The 20,772-nt window shown below is 36.3% G+C and overlaps 1 protein-coding gene across 1 annotated transcript in view; it reads right to left on the reverse strand.

Annotated features, from left to right (window-relative positions):
* The window catches only part of tacr1a (tachykinin receptor 1a), a 38,225-nt gene extending 19,051 nt beyond the window's left edge, over positions 1 to 19,174 (reverse strand). The window contains exons 1-2 of the mRNA XM_058069883.2: positions 18,579 to 19,174; positions 4,372 to 4,566 (exon numbers count right to left, since the gene is read on the reverse strand). Of these exons, the coding sequence (XP_057925866.2) occupies positions 4,372 to 4,566; positions 18,579 to 18,970 (587 nt within the window). The 5' untranslated portion in view covers positions 18,971 to 19,174. The remainder of the gene's footprint in view (positions 1 to 4,371; positions 4,567 to 18,578) is intronic.
* Positions 19,175 to 20,772: the final 1,598 nt, after the last annotated feature.

The following is a 20,772-nucleotide window of genomic DNA, read 5'->3' on the forward strand; positions in this document are numbered from 1 at the left end:
CTCTTAAACGCTCATATACAGTATATACCTGTACCGTATTGTATGTATTGGCTGGTTGAGGGGGGGGGGGATAAATCACTTCCAAGCATGCCGCGTTTATATCTGGTTATATCTGGTAAAAAAATTATTTATTAAAAAAATTTAAATATTTTTCTTCAGAATACTTGCATTTTTCTCAATAGTTAACTCAGAATTAATCACAGTTCAACTTTTTGTAAATTTTTTCCTTGTAATATTTTGACTTTATTCATATATTATTGCCCAACCGAACTTTATTTTTATTTTATTTTTTATATCTGTTTTTCATATAAAAAGTAATTTTAAAAATTACTTATTAAAAAATTAAAATATTTTTCTTCATAATACTTGTATTTTTCTCAATAGTTAACTCAGAATTAATCACAGTTCAACTCTTTGTAAATTTTTTCCTTGTAATATTTTGACTTTATTCATATATTATTCCCCAACCTAACTTTATTTTATTTTTTATATCTGTTTTTCATATAAAAAGTAATTTTAAAAATTACTTATTCAAAAATTTAAATATTTTTCTTCATAATACTTGCATTTTTCTCAATAGTTAACGCAGAATTAATCACAGTTAATCGCTGATAGAAATATGTTTTAAGAAACCCTTTCTTTTTTCAATATTGAAAATATGGGCCATTATTTATAACAATAAAAGTATGCAGTCAGCAAGCATATTTTTGTATTACTATTTTTCTTTATTATTAGCATTTTAGCTCTTAAACGCTCATATACAGTACATACCTGTACCGTACTGTATGTATTGGCTGGTTGGGGGGGGGGGGGTAAATCACTTCCAAGCATGCCGCGTTTATATCTGGTTATATCTGATTAAAAAAATATTTATTTTATTTAAAAAATGTATTTATTTTTATTTAAAAAAATGTAAACCAACACATGTAGATATGCTAAGAAGATACAGTTATTATTATTATTATTATTACCATTATTGCTGGAGTTTTCTCCCAAATATTTCAACTCTTTGTAAATTTTTTCCTTGTAATATTTTGACTTTATTCATATATTATTCCCCAACCGAACTTTATTTTTATTTTATTTTTTTATATCTGTTTTTCATATAAAAAGTAATTTTAAAAATTACTTATTAAAAAATTAAAATATTTTTCTTCATAATACTTGTATTTTTCTCAATAGTTAACTCAGAATTAATCACAGTTCAACTCTTTGTAAATTTTTTCCTTGTAATATTTTGACTTTATTCATATATTATTCCCCAACCTAACTTTATTTTTATTTTATTTTTTATATCTGTTTTTCTTATTAAAAGCAATTAAAAAAAATATTTATTAAAAAATTGAAATATTTTTCTTCATAATACTTGCATTTTTCTCAATAGTTAACTCAGAATTAATCACAGTTAATCGCTGATAGAAATATGTTTTAAGAAATCTTTTCTTTTTTCAATATTGAAAATATGGGCCATTATTTAAAACAATAAAAGTATGCAGTCAGCAAGCATATTTTTGTATTACTATTTTTCTTTATTATTAGCATTTTAGCGCTAAGGTTAATTTCATTCATTCATTTTCATTCATTCTCTGTTGCTTATCCTCACAAGGTTCGCAGGCGTGCTGGAGCCTATCCCAGCTGTCTTCGGGCGAGAGGCGGGGTACACCCTGGACTGGTGGCCAGCCAATCACAGGGCACATATAGACAAACAACCATTCACACTCACATTCATACCTATGGACAATTTGGAGTCGCTAATTAACCTAGCATGTTTTTTGGAATGTGGGAGGAAACCGGAGTACCCGGAGAAAACCCACGCATGCACGGGAAGAACATGTGAACTCCACACAGAGATAGCCGAGGGTGGAATTGAACCCCGGTCTCCTAGCTGTGAGTTCTGCGTGCTAACCACTAGACCGCCGTGCAGCCTAAAACAAAAAGTTATGTAACAAAAAAAAAAGCAACAGAAGAAATTTTGGATAGTGGAACCTCGGTTAGCGTACGCCCCTGGTGAGTGTGTTTGGCCTTGGTTTGCATACATTTTCCTGGATAGAGTACAATACAGTATGGCGTGCATCTTGTTGTGTTATTAATACACAGCGTGTTCTTACCCTGGTTAGCAACTTACTAATTCACCGGAAACAGGAACCAGAATTTAACTCCTCGCCACGTTTATGTCATCAGTGGTTGACTTTTTTACTTATTTCTCTCCCACAATGTTATTTCTTCTGCTTACCCAAAGTCGGGCAGCAGCCTAAGCAAATAAGCCCAGACATCCCTCACTATGGCTATTATACCGGTGGATCCCGAGGTGTTCACAGACCAGGTGAGAGACATGACCTAAACACCTTCGGCGTCCAGGAAACACTTTGACCAGAACCACTTCAACTGGTTCCTCTCAATGTGGAGAAGCACAGGTTCTATTCCGAGTTTCTTCCAGATGGCAGTGGCAGTGCTTCTTGCCTTATCTCTAAGGGAGAGCCCAAAACTCATTTCATCCGTTTGTACCCACAATCTTGCCCTTTTGGTCACTATCCAAATCCCTCAAGGTTGGAACATACGTAGATCCATTGATAAATTGAGAGCTTTGCCTTTTGGCTTAGCTGCTTCTTCACCACAATGGACCGTTGACGACAGTTACTCTTTTTGTTATTTTTAGATTGTTATTGTTTTCATTTGCCTATTGGAGACTTCAGATTAAGCCAGGGGTCAGCAACCTGTGGCTCCAGAGCCGCATGTGGCTCTTCAGCCTCTTTATTGTGGCTCCCTTTGCGATTCTTGAATATTTTTAACACCCGAGTGGGGAAAATGCACGTCTTTTGTAATGAGTTTTAAAAAATCCAACTTTGTCTGAGACCATGAATGCATCCTGAGTGAGTTCTGACTGCTATCCAGTTCAGTACATGAAAAAAAACAAGTAATACTTACCTACAAATCTAAAAAATAAATTCGAGATAATTTAAAAACAGCGGCATGGGAACTTGTTTTTACGTTTACAGTAGTTTACACATACATTTATGTAAGTTTATCTCCAAAACTAGCAAGAGTACTCCAACTCGTCTTTTCTTATCTGAACTACTTTGATACCCCCAAATTCCCTCCAATGTTGTTTTAAACATACTATATGTTTTGCGGCTCCAGGCTATTTTTCTTCAGTGGGCATTGGGTAAAATGGCTCTTTTCATAGTAAAGGTTGCCGACCCCTGGATTAAGCCCAATGAACTGGCAATCGCACAAGATTAGACACATTCAATCCAGACAATGATATATAAATGTCACAAAAAAAGTGGGCTAATAAATTGACAATAAAAGCACAAATACTGCGGATGTCAGAAAATAACAGATGGAATGATACAGCACTCTACGAGAAGCAATGAAGTCTGGAAAATTTAAAAAAATTATTAACTATAATGATGGAAATGGTAATATTAATGATGGGGGCGACACGGCGGTCTAGTGGTTAGCGTGCAGACCTCACAGCTAGGAGACCAGGGTTCAACTCCACCCTCGGCCATCTCTGTGTGGAGTTTGCATGTTCTCCCCGTGCATGCATGGGTTTTCTCCGGGTACTCCGGTTTCCTCCCACATTCCAAAAAACATGCTAGGAATGTGAGTGTGAATGGTTGTTTGTCTATATGTGCCCTGTGATTGGCTGGACACCAGTCCAGGGTGTACCCCGCCTCTCGTCCCGAAGACGGCTGGGATAGGCTCCAGCACCCCCACAACCCTTGTGAAGATAAGCGGTAGAAAATGAATGAATGAATGAGTTCTCCTCCTATGTTGTGTGGAAGTGGTAACTTTTTGGCTTCTTATTTTCTTTCCCCACCCTCGGCCATCTCTGTGTGGAGTTTGCATGTTCTCTCCCCGTGCATGCGTGGGTTTTCTCCGGGTACTCCGGTTTCCTCCCACATTCCAAAAAACATGCTAGGAATGTGAGTGTGAATGGTTGTTTGTCTATATGTGCCCTGTGATTGGCTGGCCACCAGTTCGACCCGAAGACAGCTGGGATAGGCTCCAGCACCCCTGCGACCCTCGTGAGGAAAAAGCGGTAGAAATGAATGAATGAATTATAATGATGGTAATAATGATAAAGATTATAACAATAATGATAATAATAACAATAATAATATTACAATGATAATAATAACAGGGGAAAACATTTATAAGCTTTTGCTTCAGCCTACTCCTTTTGGGCTTGTCATCATATAGCTGAATACAAATGTAAATAATGGAAACAAATAAATATAATAAAAAAAAAAAATAAAAATCTGGAAAAACCTAAGCAGTTCTCTCAATCTGTGTTACCGCATGACTTTTAATAAAAATAAACAAAGCGTAGTTCCGACACTGGACCCAAAAACGATATACACTCACATCTTTTTGAAGTCGCATATCGTGTATTCCGGCCAGTCGATGTAGCACACCACACGACCGGGGAGCTGATCCGTGTTGGAATAGTAGTACTGGGGAAAAGCCAGGAGCAGAGCCAGGACCCAGATGACTCCGACGACCACCTTGGTCTCTGTAGACGACATGCGTTGCTGAAGTGGGTGGATGATGGCCATGTATCTGCAACGGGAACGTACAACAACCTAGCTTAGAAGGCAGTAGTCTTTGTAGTTCACTACATTTTGTGTGTATTTCAAAGGTTTTGGTATGAGCCAGTACATCCGGACATCAGGATTAATTAAACAAATCAGTAGCTATCTAATTTGCATATTAGGCTCCAAATTTGTTAGATCCTTGTTTTCCACGATACCAGCTCATCAAAATCTTTGATGCACTTTTGATACTCTTATTCATCTCTCAAGCAAACCCGGCCATCATCATCATCATTTACAGGAGGATCTTGAACATCACTGCTGCCTGCACTAAACAATGGCAGTGTTAATCATTCATTCATTCATTCATTCATTCATTCATTTTTTACCGCTTATACTCACGAGGGTCGCAGGGGTGCTGGAGCCTATCCCAGCTGTCTTCACGCACTGGTGTCCAGCCAATCACAAGGCACATATAGACAAACAACCATTCACACTCACATTCATACCTATGGACAATTTGGAGTCGGCTAATTAACCTAGCATGTTTTTTGGAATGTGGGAGGAAACCGGAGTACCCGGAGAAAACCCACGCATAAATAAATATAATAATAATAATAATAATAAAACGGCAAATAATAAAAACTTAAGAAACCACATATAGTTGGCGGGTAGACAAATTTTTTTTTTTCAGATTAAAATGAACAAAGCATTATTAGAGCCCTGTAGACATGACAAAACACGACTATAGTCACATTTATACTCTTTTTATTTACAACTTATTGCGCAACTGCAGGGTCTTGACACATGCTAACTCGCTAACTAGAGAGCTAGCGACCTAAACGGTAGCCTTCAAGTTATTTCCTTTCAACTTAAATCGCCAAAAACTTACCACTTCCACACGGATAGGGAGGATAACTATTAACAGTTATTTAACCTTTAACATGAACATTAATCAAACGTAATAATTTTTTCTGGGTACATGATACCATACAGCATCCATATCAAACTTGCACGGGGCCGCACTAACATTAAACTTTCATATCAAGGCGGGGGCCTCAAACTAGTGTCCTGCGGGCATCATTTGGCCCGCGGGTCGCGTGTTTGAGACCGCTGGTTTAGATCTTCTGCCCTCCTTCAAGTTATTTCCTTTAAACTTAAATAGCGAAAAACTTACCACTTCCACACGGATAGGGAGGATAACTATTAACAGTTATTTAACCTTTAACATGAACATTAATCAAACGTAATAATTTTTTCTGGGTACATGATACCATACAGCATCCATATCAAACATTAAAATTTTCATATCAAGGCGGGGGGCCTCAAACTAGTGTGCCACGTGTTTGAGACCCCTGCTCTAAATCAAATACCTTCACATCAGGTCCCAGCAGCTAGAAGGCGAAAGTATACATTCATTCATTGAATTATCCACGCATAGCACCTAACCTGCACCGGCAACGCAGTGGTTCAATATAAACACCATGAGGTTCCTTTTCCTGAAAAGAAGTAAGCCACTAAAGAAGCAACCTTCATGCCTGGCATTTGAAACTAAGTCGGAGTAATTGGATCACACATTTTTTTTTTTTTCCACTGGTTTATTGGCCTTTCAGGCAATTCTTGTTTTGCAGAATACGTAAAACTCCAAAAGGGAAATAGCCTGGGGAGTTTCTATATGAGGGTGTAATGGTACGCATTGTTTTTTTCATGATTGCGTATGCATATATTTGACTACTTCATGGACTCGTCGATATCAGTCAGCCCCCTTTGCAAAATCAATTTCCATCTATATTCCAACACATCACCTCGTCTTGTTTTCTGCTCTCTTGCCACAGTAGAACACGTTTAAGTCGACGCTGTTTATGTCCACAACCCCTGTAGTTAACCAACAGGCTTCTTATTGCTTGTTATTGTCACTTTATTGACAGTTACTATGGTACCCATTATGTCATTGGATGGTCATATCACCTCGTATTTTAGTACGGGACAAAAAAAAAAAAAAAATTTTAGGAAAGCAGGAAGTGAACAAATGTAACAGTTACTGATTGTAAAAGTACCATATGGAGGGGTAGGATTTAATAAGCTTGATTAGTGCAACCTTGATTATAACTCATTATAATTCATTCAATCCCATCCAGTACCTCCAGAATGGAATATTTTGTTCCGGTGCGACACAATCTATCGTCTTTCATCAGAAAAAAAAGTTTGTTTCTACATTTTCTCGTTTTTTTTAGTAATCAATAATCAAAGATTGAGCAGAAGTTTCAGCAAAATATATTCTGATCAACTTTTATCTGATGTGTGTGAATATCTTGTATTGCCTAAAAAACACAAATAGGAAAAAAAACATTCACATTTGAGAGGTTGAAATGGGAAGATATGGGAAGATCAGACGGAACTTCCGGAATCACAAACAAAAAATAAACTGTGTACAAATATTTATTCTGTTTATTCTGTATAGTTTGTATTTTCATTCTTTTTTTTTTAATAGATGTGTCTGCACCTACTTCACCAAAACAAACCAAAAATAAACCCTTTTCTGATTTCTGATATTTACTAGAGATAAGCAAATACACCAATATCTGCATCTGAATCTGTTCACCCATCTAAATGATCCGTATCAGTATCTGTACTTATTGTTTACTATTCAGCTATATAAAAATATATACTGCGTATGTGTGTTAAGTGTTAAGTCTAGTGATATTTTTTTAATTGGCCATGAAAAACAGGAAAATAATCTGTCAGCCTTTTCTCAAAAGCACCACATTCACTACAAGCAAAGATATCCAACTGACTTTTTATAGAAGCAAACAGTATGTCTTGTCAAATGCACCGCCTACATGGCGAAACAAGTCCACCCGACTCACGTTAAATATCCTACCAACCAAAATAGAGAACGTGAAATGAAGTTGAGCCAAGTGAGCAAACGGTCATTGTCGCTATTGTGTTTGCATCATGTGTGAAAGACGTGTGATGGCTCCTCTCTCTAGTCTCCGTCTCGGTCACACAGCGTGAGTGAATACATATTAATAGTTACCCAATGAAGATAAAAAAAAACGTATTCATAATAAGTCATATAAAATAATTTATTTAATAATTAATTTTAATAATTAAAATTGAATAATTATATTAATTATTAATAATTATATTAATTTATATATTAGAATTATAATTATTTATATATAATAATTATAATAATTATATATATTATAATAATAATTAATTTAATAAATTATTTATTTATTTAATAAAAAGATTAGTTACCCAATGAAGATGAAAAAACCTTATTCATAATAAGTCTATTAAGATAATTTATTTAATAATTAATTTTAATAGTTAAAATTTAATAATTATATTAATTATTAATATAATTATATTAATTTATATATTATAGTTATAATAATTTATATATTATAATTATAATAATTATATATATTATAATAATAATTTATTTAATAAATAATTTATTTATTTGATAATAAGATTAGTTACCCAATGAAGATTAAAAAAAACGTTATTCATAATAAGTCTAATAAGATAATTTATTTAATAATTAAAATTTAATAATTATGTTAATTATTAATATAATTATATTAATTTATATATTATAATTATAATAATTTATATATTATAATAAATATATATATAATAATAATAATTAATTTAATAAATATTTTTTTTATTTAATAATAAGATCAGTTACCCAATGAAGATAAAAAACGTTATTCATAATAAGTCTAATAAGATCATTTATTTTATAATTAATTTTAATAATTAAAATTTAATAATTATATTAATTTAAATATTATAATTATAATAATTTAAATATTATAATTATAATAATTATATATATATATAATAATAATAATTAATTTAATAAATAATTTATTTGTTTAATAATAAGATTACGAGCTAATACCACAAGCCAATCGGATGAAAAGCAAAACAAAGTAGAGTCTGTCCAAACTCGTGCCATTTCTCAAGCTCCAATCCCATCCCATTTTTCCATGATGAGACTGGTGTTGTATATCCGGGGTGACATAGCTACCAGGCATTGTTTCAACATATCTCCATGTGTGACATTGACTCTGATTAGGACTGATGCGCTAAAAGGGTGTCTTTTTCACCCAAGGAGGACTCAAAAAGAGATGAACTCAAATGCTTTTTATGTGATTAGTGATGAATAATTCCCACTTTGGAGATGTGATGAGAAGAAGAGGGCCAAAATTCCATGTCATGATTATGCACCGTCATCCATGGGAAAAACACAAAGCCGATGAAGTCTACTGAAAAATGATAAAGGAAGCCAGACAATGATAACACAATGATAAGATGGTTATCAGGTTGCAGGAATGGAACCATTCATTCATTCATTCATTCATTCATTCATTCATTTTCTACTGCTTATCCTCACAAGGGTCACAGCGGGTGCTGGAGCCTATCCCAGCTGTATTCGGGCGAGACGCGGGGTACACCCTGGACTGGTCGCCACACATATAGACAAACAACCTGTTACACCCGCAAACGTAATACAAATTTGCAGCTTTGAATGTAATAATCCCGCAAATGTAATAAATTTCCCACAAACGTAATAAAATTTGCCTACTGCAAACGTAATACTGAATTTTTTTTTCAATTATTATATATGTGGGAAAGTATAAATCTGTAAATGTAATAACTTCCCACAAATGTAATATGAGACAAAATAATGATCTTTATTGTTGTTGTTGTTTGTTCTTTCTTCTTTTAATGAGGGAGAAGGTGTAGATGTCATTTTGAGGATTCTAACAAGATAATTATTTTTTTCCTTTTTTTGTGGAAAAAATATTATTCAAAGAGTATCATTTGAATACATTAAAGGAATATTTAATTATTAAATTATCATTTATTTTAAATAAAAAGATAACAGGCGGCACGGCGGTCGAGTGATTAGCGCGCAGACCTCACAGCTAGGAGGACCAGGGTTCGGGCAGGGAAAGGAAGGGTGCTATTTTTGCAGCTGCGCTGTAATAAGACCTGCTTACTTGTAGGCATACAGGGACGGCAGATAAGCCTGGACGTCTGTATTAGGTATTGTTGTCAGGAATAAACAATCTGGTTCTCATTCTATGATTTGGTTCTTTAAGATTCCCTTGTCGGGCGGCACGGCGGTCGAGTGGTTAGCGCACAGAGACCAGTGTTCAATTCCACCCTCGGCCATCTCTGTGGGGAGTTCGCATATTCTCCCCGTTTTCTCCGGGTACTCCGGTTTCCTCCCACATTCCAAAAACATGCTAGGTTAATTAGCGACTCCAAATCGTCCATAGGTATGAATGTGAGTGTGAATGGTTGTTTGTCTATATGTGCACTGTGATTGGCTGGCCACCAGTCCAGGGTGTACCCCGCCTCTCGGCCGAAGACAGCTGGGATAGGCCGCGACCCTCGTGAGGATAAGCGGTAGAAAATGAATGAATGAAAAAGATAACATAATTTTTTATAAATTCATTATTTCTATTATTATTATTATTATTATATTTTACTATTTCTATTATTTCCCATATACACACAAAATCACACATACAATAATATACTGTAACTAAAACGCACATGTACACCTACAAACAAAATGTAGTAATTTCTGGCAAATGTAATAGTTATTACAGTACAGGAAATTCAGTATTACGTTTGCAGTGATCAAATTTTATTACGTTTGTGGGAAATTTATGACATTTGCAGGATTATTACATTCAAAGCTGCAGATTTGTATTACGTTTGTGGTTTATTACGTTTGCGAGTGTAACACAACCATTCATACCTATGGACAATTTGGAGTCGCTAATTAACTTAGCATGTTTTTGGAATATGGGAGGAAACCGGAGTACCCGGAGAAAACCCACGCATGCACGGGGAGAACATGCAAACTCCACACAGAGGGTGGAATTGAACTCGGGTCTCCTAGCTGTGAGGCCTGCGCGCTAACCACTGGAACCAGTTAACCGCAATAAACGAGGGACTACTTTATCTCCTATGGAAATAGAAATATGTTTTATTCTTCATTCTATCCTCCGGATGAAGCACCCTGCCATGTACAATCTTAGCTCATCTCACCTCTTATTATTTCACGTAGGTGTTTAATCAGACAGACACATTGTGTGGGTGAGGGGAGGTGGGACGCTTCAATGGCACTGAGTTTTTAAATAATTTTCCGATGAGAAAAATAACTTTTTAACTAAAATCTGTGAGTGCCTTTCCCCAATTCGTACACTGCAAATAATACATTTTAATGACCTATAGGTTGGATACAGTATATGCTAATTTAACAAGGCATTTCTGCAAATATTGTGCCTTATATAGTTTAACAATTAGATAGCCACTGATTTAAACTGCCACCGCGATCTCACAGCTAGGAGACCAGGGTTCAATTCCCACCCTCGGCCATCTCTGTGTGGAGTTTGCATGTTCTCCCCGTGCATGCGTGGGTTTTCTCCGGGTACTCCGGTTTCCTCCCACATTCCAAAAACATGCTAGGTTAATTAGCGACTCCAAATTGTCCATAGGTATGAATGTGAGTGTGAATGGTTGTTTGTCTATATGTGCCCTGTGATTGGGGGGTGTACATTGGTGGGGTACAGGGTGTAGACCAGGGGTGGGCAAACTTTTTGACTCGCGGGCCGCATTGATATGACAAAATTTACAGGGGGGGGGGGGGCAGACTATATATTTTACACGTAACAGTCCACCTGGTATTATTGTATCTGTAAAATTGTCATGCAATCTGCTATTATTATTTATTATTTTATATTTATATTTAAATATTTTTAAAATAATAAAATATTATAATAATTACAATAAAATTAAAATAATAATAATTATATTATTATTTTGTAAATATGCAAATATAACAATAATATTATATATAATTAATACAATAATTAGCATTAATATAATAATTATAATAATCATAATAGTTCTAATAATTATTATAATAATCTAATAATAATAATAATAATAATAATAATAACAATAATAATAATAATAATTATTATTATTATATAATAATAATAATAATAATAATAATAATAATAATAATAATAATAATAATAATAATAATAATAATAATAATAATAATATAATTATAATAATTAATAATACATAATAATAATAATAGAAGAATAATAATAATAAATAATAATAATAATAAATAATAATAATAATAATTATTATTATTATTATTATTATTATAATTATTATTATTATTATTAATAATAAATAATAATAAATAATATAATATAATAATTATTATATAATTAATAAATATTATATAATAATATATAAATAATAATAATAATAATAATAATAATAATAATAATTATTATTATTATTATTATTATTATTATTATTATTATTATTATTATTATTATTATTATTATTATTATTATTATTGTTATTATTATTATGCGCTTGTGTCCCTTTTTTCAGGAGCACTTTGTAAACAACAGACCAAAAAACGAAATTGATAAAACCATCAAAAGGTTGGCTCAGGCCATGATGCCAGGTTGTATGTTGAGTTTAAATGAAATACTTTGGAAAGATTGGGCGGGCCGTATTCAAACACTTGGCGGGCCGGATGTGGCCCCCGGGCCGTAGTTTGCCCACCCCTGGATTAGACGGTTATTAAGGGGAGTGGAGGGGAACGAGGGTGGATGCAGCAGAGCCACCGAAATGAGTTATGAGTGGAGGTGTCTTGTGCTTTTTTTTTCCCCTGGAGGAGCTTTCACTTCTAAAATGTTGATTTCCGGGGACAAGCCATTTAATTAGGTGGGGGGGGGGCGTATATATAGAGTCAGCCCGGGTCGGCATCACACTTTCAGTTGCCGTCACTTTGAGTTTATGCGTGACGTCTCAGATGTGATGGGACAATTACGACAAATTACCTCTGCGGGGGCTGATGTGTAATGTGTTATGTTAAAAGCAGATATATAAAGTTTTTTTTTTTTTAGAATCTCGTTCAAACAACATCATTGAATTATGTTGTGTGCATAAACACCTTAAATTAATTTACTTTTAATTTCCATCCATCACGGGTAGAACATGCAAACTCAAAATTCCATGCAGATTCAAAAAATCCAGGATTTGACTGTGTGGCCTACATGCTAACCACTCAATCACCGTGCAACCGAGATGTCAAGTCATTCATTTTCTACCGCTTATCCTCACGACGGTGGCGGGTGGTGCCGGAGCCTATCCCAGCTGTCTTCATGCAAGACGCGGGGTACACCCTAAACTGGTGGCACATATAGACAAACAACCATTCACACTCACATTCATACCTATGGATAATTTTGAGCTGCTAATTAACCTAGCATGTTTTTGGAATGTGGGAGGAAACCAGAGAACCCGGAGAAAACCCTCGCATGCACGGGGAGAACATGCAAACTCCACACAGAGATGGCCGAGGGTGGAATTGAACCCTGGTCTCCTAGCTGTGAGGTCTGCGCGCTAAGCACTCGTCCACCATGCAGCCTCAAACAAAAAGTTATGCAACAAAAAAAAGCAACAGAAGAAATTGTGTATAGCGGAACCTCGGTTAGTGTACGCCCCTGGTGAGTGTGTTTGGCCTTGGTTTGCATACATTTTCCCGGATAGAGTACAATACAGTATGAACGGAATTGGACTCGAGTCTCCTTGCTGAGAGGCCTGCGCGCTAACCACTCGACCGCCGTGCAGCCTCAAACAAAAAGTTATGCAACAAAAAAAAGCAACAGAAGAAATTGTGTATAGCGGAACCTCGGTTAGCGTATGCCCCTGGTGAGTGTGTTTGGCCTTGGTTTGCATACATTTTCCTGGATAGAGTACAATACAAGTATGAACGGAATTGGAATTGGACTCAGGTCTCCTTGCTGACAGGCCTGTGCGCTAACCACTCGACCGCCGTGCAGCCCAGAAGTATGACATCATACCAAAAAATCCAATTACGATGACGCTGTAGTTCATTGCTAACTTGGACAAATACACCACAGACCTCCGGTTCTCCTGACCTCCATAGCGGCTCAGAGAATGTGCCCAAATATAGTGCACTCTGCTGGGCCACAGCAGGTGGCTCCCTCTGCTCTGTACTGTGGTTCTCCTTATAGTAGTGATATGGTAGCAGTAATGTTATGATAAAATCAATAGGTACAGTTGGTCAAATCCAAATTTGTTCGAGTCCTTCTTACCTCCAGGTGTGGAAATACCATGTGGCAACAAGATGTGTTTTGTTATGAGCTATTTCTTGAATTCTTGAGTATTTGATGGGAATACTAAAATAAGCACGTTTTTACCACTATACACACTACTATCTTATTGGAGATGAGCATACCCGGCTTTTGGGCTGCCATCCAGACAGAACTATGAATGGATCCATTCAAGTCGTGCTGAAGACTGAAAATGAGGGAGTAATCATAAGTGAGTCACACTAAAGGCCAACACTGGTATCAGCGACAGCCACAGAAGAGACCAGTTCTTAGGAGAATAAATTAGCCTCTCGAAATGAGATCAGGAATTTCAGTGTATTTTGTCGCTGTTATAAAATGTCAATCCATCTGTCCCACATACTTCCTAATTCCTTTTCATGTGCCATGATCCGATCGTCGAGCCTACTGACTGAGATTACTGTGAATGATGCCGAAATGGACTATATAAAAGGATTATACAGTAAAGTCTCGTTATATCGATATTCTCGGGAGTCGGAAAAAATATCGATATAACCGGACTATCAATATATCCGATCCTGCGCCGAACTGCATTAAAAGTGGGCGGATCTTTGATATGGCATGTAATTTTCTCCTTGAGTTCATGGATTGCGTATCTAGCATGCTTTTGTACTGTAGTGAAGTGAAAAATAAACTTATGCATTAAATAAAAACGTCTTTACACTTTTTTAATGACTATTTCTTTTCTAAAATTCAACCAATGCAAAATCCTCACGCTTCAGCAGACAAAACCATAAACATTGTTGCAAAAAATTATTGCATTCATATACATAACACAATTCGGTTAAAGTCAGATGGGTCACATTTTTTTCATCATTTATTATTTTCATAACGCACTCTTGCAATAGTGACTCTGAGTAAATATTCAATAATGCACTCGACATTGTTCTATACACACGAGAGAAACCACGAACGCCAGCATGTACATATGAAAAACAGTGATTATTGCAAGCGATAAAAAGATATCTGAATACAACACAATTAAATACATGTATGGAGTTAGCCGAAAATCAAACAATACGCCGTTTATAGATTTCGCTAATGGTGGTATTGAAATCCTTAAGCAAAGATTGATTCAGCTTTAAGCTGCTTTTGTATCGATATAAGCAGACCAAATTGGCTGGCGGGAGATGAAAAGGGCATCGTAGTAACCGGATTATCGTAATAACCGGGTATCTTACTAACCGGAACTAATTATATCATAAAAGACTAGAAATTTGCTGGGAAATGAAAATAGTATCGTAATAAGCAGTACTTCGATATAACCGATATCGATATAACAAGACTTTACTGTATTTTTATAGTAAAAATAGAAAAAAAGTAAAACAGCAAAAAAAATTGAGAAAAAAGTCATAATTGTACAGGAATGACATAAAATTATGAGGGAAAATAAATTGACAAATTAAAATTAATTTTTTTTTTAATTATTTAAATTATTATTTACATTTTTTTTAATAATAAATTTAAATTATTTTTTAAATGTTAATTTTTGAACATCTAAAAACAGCAAAAAATGTGAAAAAAAAGGCCAAAGACAAGTCGATATGCCTTTTCACGCATATGACAAAGCTGAATTAAATCGATTTTCAGAAGTGTACTAAAATTCCACTTCATTTGGATCCATTAGTACATACATATTCAATTCAATTAAACTTTATTTATTTGCAAACAGCAGTAAAATTATATTTTTTTTTCATCAGATTATAACATTTTTCCCTTAATAATTTGATGTTATTGCTGTAAAATTAAAATTAAAAAGTTTTTGTGGAAAGTGAAAGCTGATATACATATATGAATATCTTTTTTTTTTGCTAAGGGAATTAAAAAATACTATAAATATATTAAAAATACACATTCCATCTTTATCTATTTAATATATTGGCAATAATATTGGCAGTGCAGGCAGCAGTGATGTTCATGATCCTGCTGTAAATGATGATGATGATGGCTGGGTTTGCTTGACAGATGAATAAGAGTATCAAAAGTGCATCAAAGATTTTGATGACCTGGTATCGTGGAAAACAGGGATCTAACAAATTCGGAGCCTATCTAATATGCAAATTAGATAGCCACTAATTAAAATTGCGCACGTTCTCCCCGTGCATGTGTGGGTTTTCTCCGGGTACTCCGGTTTCCTCCCACATTCCAAAAAACATGCTAGGTTAATTAGCCACTCCAAATTGTCCATAGGTATGAATGTGAGTGTGAATGGTTGTTTGTCTATATGTGCCCTGTGATTGATTGGCTATCGACCAGTCCAGGGTGTACCCCGCCTCTAGTCCGAAGACGGCTGGGATAGGCTCCAGCACCCCCACAACCCTCGTGAGGATAAACGGTAGAAAATGAATGATGAGTTCTCCTCCTATGTTGTGTGGAAGTGGTAACTTTTTGGCTTCTTATTTTCTTTCCCCACCCTCGGCCATCTCTGTGTGGAGTTTGCATGTTCTCCCGGTGCATGCGTGGGTTTTCTCCGGGTACTCCGGTTTCCTCCCACATTCCAAAAAAACATGCTAGGTTAATTAGCGACTCCAAATTGTCCATAGGTATGAATGTGAGTGTGAATGGTTGTTTGTCTATATGTGCCCTGTGATTGATTGGCTGGCGACCAGTCCAGGGTGTACCCCGCGTCTCGCCCGAAGACAGCTGGGATAGGCTCCAGCACAATCGGTATAGAAAATGAATGAATGAACATCCTCATATTTACCAAACTGCAAGCTTTCTATTTCTCACCACAAATAGACGCAGGAAGCATGGCGAGGTAGGATGGGAGGGGGGGCGGGGGGGGCACACTATATTCTGTCAAGCAGATGAGAGTGCTGAGAGCACACTGGCATTACAGAGGAAGAGAATGACAGATAATGGTGGCTTCCTGTTGTTCAAAGGATTCTATATAGTTTACACACACACACACACACAAGCCTATAGCTGCATTTATGCAACCAATTTTCATTCATCCTCATTGACGGAAGAACCGCCCATTGATGAATTGCCCTCCCACACACACACACACACACACACACACACCATAAAAGCAATTCACTGTAAATACATGTGGCAGGCCAGATAAAACAACATGGCTTGCATAATGAACACATGTTACATTTTAATTACCTTCATTTTATTATTATTATTTTTTTTTTTTTTACATTCACATTTATAAATCCCCACTTGCAGGTTATGAATGAGCCAAATAATAACATTAACATTGATGAATGTGAACATGATTAATATTGATTTATTTTAATGACCTTCATTTTCTTATGACTGCAGCCACAATTAGCACTCATTTACATAAATACCCACTCAAGTACACGAGTGCTACAAAATAATAACATTAATATTGATTAATATGAACGGGATTGGCGGCACGGGGGTCTAGTGGTTAGCGCGCAGACCTCACAGCTAGGAGACCAGGGTTCAATTCCCTGCTCGGGCATCTCTGTGTAGAGTTTGCATGTTCTCCCCCCCATGCATGTGTACTGTATTGTACTCTATCCGGGAAAATGTATGCAAACCAAGGCCAAACACACTCACCAGGGGCGTACGCTAACCGAGGTTCCGCTATACACAATTTCTTCTGGCGCTTTTTTTTGTTGCATAACTTTTTGTTTGAGGCTGCACGGTGGTCGAGTGGTTAGCGCGCAGGCCTCTCAGTAAGGAGACTTGAGTCCAATTCCGTTCATACTGTATTGTACTCTATCCAGGAAAATGTATGCAAACCAAGGCCAAACACACTCACCAGGGGCGTACGCTAACCGAGGTTCCGCTATACACAATTTCTTCTGGCGCTTTTTTTTGTTGCATAACTTTTTGTTTGAGGCTGCACGGTGGTCGAGTGGTTAGCGCGCAGGCCTCTCAGCAAGGAGACTCGAGTCCAATTCCAATTCCGTTCATACTGTATTGTACTCTATCCAGGAAAAGGTATGCAAACCAAGGCCAAACACACTCACCAGGGGCGTACGCTAACCGAGGTTCCGCTATACACAATTTCTTCTGTCGCTTTTTTTTGTTGCATAATTTTTTGTTTGAGGCTGCACGGTGGTCGAGTGGTTAGCGCGCAGGCCTCTCAGCAAGGAAACTCGAGTCCAATTCCAATTCCGTTCATACTGTATTGTACACTATCCAGGAAAAGGTATGCAAACCAAGGCCAAACACACTCACCAGGGGCGTACGCTAACCGAGGTTCCGCTATACACAATTTCTTCTGTTGCTTTTTTTTGTTGCATAACTTTTTGTTTGAGGCTGCACGGCGGTCGAGTGGTTAGCGCGCAGGCCTCTCAGCAAGGAGACTCGAGTCCAATTCCAATTCCGTTCATACTGTATTGTACACTATCCAGGAAAAGGTATGCAAACCAAGGCCAAACACACTCACCAGGGGCGTACGCTAACCAAGGTTCCGCTATACACAATTTCTTCTGTTGCTTTTTTTGTTTGAGGCTGCACGGCGGTCGAGTGGTTAGATAGCCACTGATTAAAACTGCGCATGTTCTCCCCGTGCATGCGTGGGTTTTCTCCGGGTATTCCGGTTTCCTCCCACATTCCAAAAACATGCTAGGTTAATCAGCGACTCCAAATTGTCCGTAGGTATGAATGTGAGTGTGAATGGTTGTTTGTCTTATATGTGCCCTGTGATTGGCTGGCCACCAGTCCAGAGTGTACCCCGCCTCTCGCTCATAGACAGCTGGGATAGGCTCCAGCATCCCCCGCGATGGCTCATTTAAAACACTTATTGTGGATTAATGTGTGATATGAATATGTATAAAAAAATAGCATTAAATATAATGCAAGATATTGCAAAGTGCATTATTACCTGTCCAAGGCGATGGCGGTCATGGAGTAGATACTGGCGAACACAGCAGCGATGGGGAAGAAGTTATGGAAGCGGCAGTACACCAGTCCGAAGTACCACTCGTTGTGCACGGCGTAGATGAAGTTGATGACGGTGTTGAAGGCGGACATGGAGGCTTCGGCAAACGCCAGGTTGAGCAGGAAATAGTTGGTGACGGTCCTCATGCGTTTGTGCGCCATGATGATCCAAATCACCGTCGCGTTGCCTACAACCGAGACCACCACGATGCAACAGTAGGCGATGGCCCACAGCGCGATTCTCCAGGCGGGTTGCACAAACTGGTTCCAGTTCGTTTCGTTGAAGGAGTCCGCGCTCCAGTTGCCTTCGTCCGCGGTATTAAAAACCGGATCCATTATGCTACGCTACATACACCTCATAAACTTGAACTTTCATCGCAATTTATGAAGTTTGTAAGGTAGAAATGTGAATTAGTTCGGTGCGTAAAAAGCAGCGCGTATTTTACGCACGCTTTCGTTCTCTGCGCTGGAAATACGCAGCGTTGTTTTCCATGCTGTGAGGAGTTCTGCTCGGTCCTGTGTGGACTGTCATGCCTCTTCTCCTCTCTCCGCTCCCACAGAATGCACACACGCAGGAGAAAGCGAGCCCACGTATAATATAACCTACCCCCTACCGCCCCCTGTGGTTCCATTATACTGACTGTCCTCATAGAGCCTGGGTCTGCAGTCATAATAATACTTTTTAGTATTGGAGAAACAAAATGGTGCTGAAAAACGAAAAGAAAAAATAGTAGATATTCATCAGAACATTTGTAGATATTAATAATAATTAATAATTAATATAATAATATTAAAATATTTTATTTTCTTAGATAATAGGACATTTTTTTCCACATGTAGGAGCTATTTAGTAGTGTGTTCCTAGCTTTCTAATATTCATTCATTCATTTTCTACCGCTTTTTCCGCGTTTGTCCCAAATAGTATTAAATTGTTTCCCAAAAAAAGGCAAAAAAAAAAGTTTATTCTTTATTTTCCATAAATACGTTGAAAAATGTACAGTTAATCCATATGATTGTTACCGGCCAATCTCACTCATGGATCTATCCACTTCACAGGTGTGGCACATCAAGATGCTGATTGGACGGCATGATTATTGTTATTGCACAGGCGTCCCCTCGGTGGGGCACATTAATTTGTGAACATTTGTTCAGTTACTCCAGGGTGTCTCGCCAAAACCCAGTTGGTATAGGTTCCAGCTGACCCCCTAATAAAGACAAGCACGGTCTTGGCTTGATAGGACTGTTGAAAGTGGAAAGAATAAATAAAGCCTGTATCAAGTGTGGTTGCACGGCGGTCGAGTGGTTAGCGCGCAGACCTCACAGACCTCGCTCGGTCATCTCTGTGTGGCGGAGTTGGGTACTCCTCCCACATTCCAAAAAACTGAGATTACTGTGAATGCTGCCAAAATGGACTATATAAAAGGATTATATTTTATAGTAAAAATTAAAAAAAAAGGAAAACATTTTGAAAACAACAGCAAAAAAAATTGAGAGAAAAAAGTTAAAATCTAACGAAAAAGTCATAATTGTACAGGAATTACATAAAATTATGAGAAAAAATAATTGTACAAATATTGTTTAAAAATAAAAATTTTGAACATTGAAAAGCAGCAAAAAAAATTGAGAGAAAAAAGTTAAAATCTAACGAAAAAGTCATAATTGTACAGGAATTACATAAAATTGTGAGAAAAAATAATTGTACAAATATTGTTTAAAAATAAAAATTTTGAACATTGAAAAGCAGCAAAAAAATTGACAGAAAAAAGTTTAAATCTAACGAAAAAGTCATAATTGTACAGGAATTACATAAAATTATGAGGGAAAATAATTGTACAAATATTTTTTTTAAATAAAAATTTTGAACATTGAAAAGCAGCAAAAAAAATTTAGAGAAAAAAGTTTAAATCTAACGAAAAAGTCATAATTGTACAGGAATTACATAAAATTATGAGAAAAAATAATTGTACAAATATTGTTTAAAAATAAAAATTTTGAACATTGAAAAGCAGCAAAAAAAATTTAGAGAAAAAAGTTAAAATCTAACAAAAAAGTCATAATTGTACAGGAATTACATAAAATTATGAGAAAAAATAATTGTACAAATATTGTTTAAACATAAAAAATTTTGAACATTGAAA

This window comes from Doryrhamphus excisus, linkage group LG3 (assembly GCF_037039965.1).
Source record: "Doryrhamphus excisus strain RoL-2023G ecotype Guam linkage group LG3, RoL_Dexc_Guam_v1.1, whole genome shotgun sequence".
Classification (NCBI taxonomy): Eukaryota; Metazoa; Chordata; class Actinopteri; order Syngnathiformes; family Syngnathidae; genus Doryrhamphus; species Doryrhamphus excisus.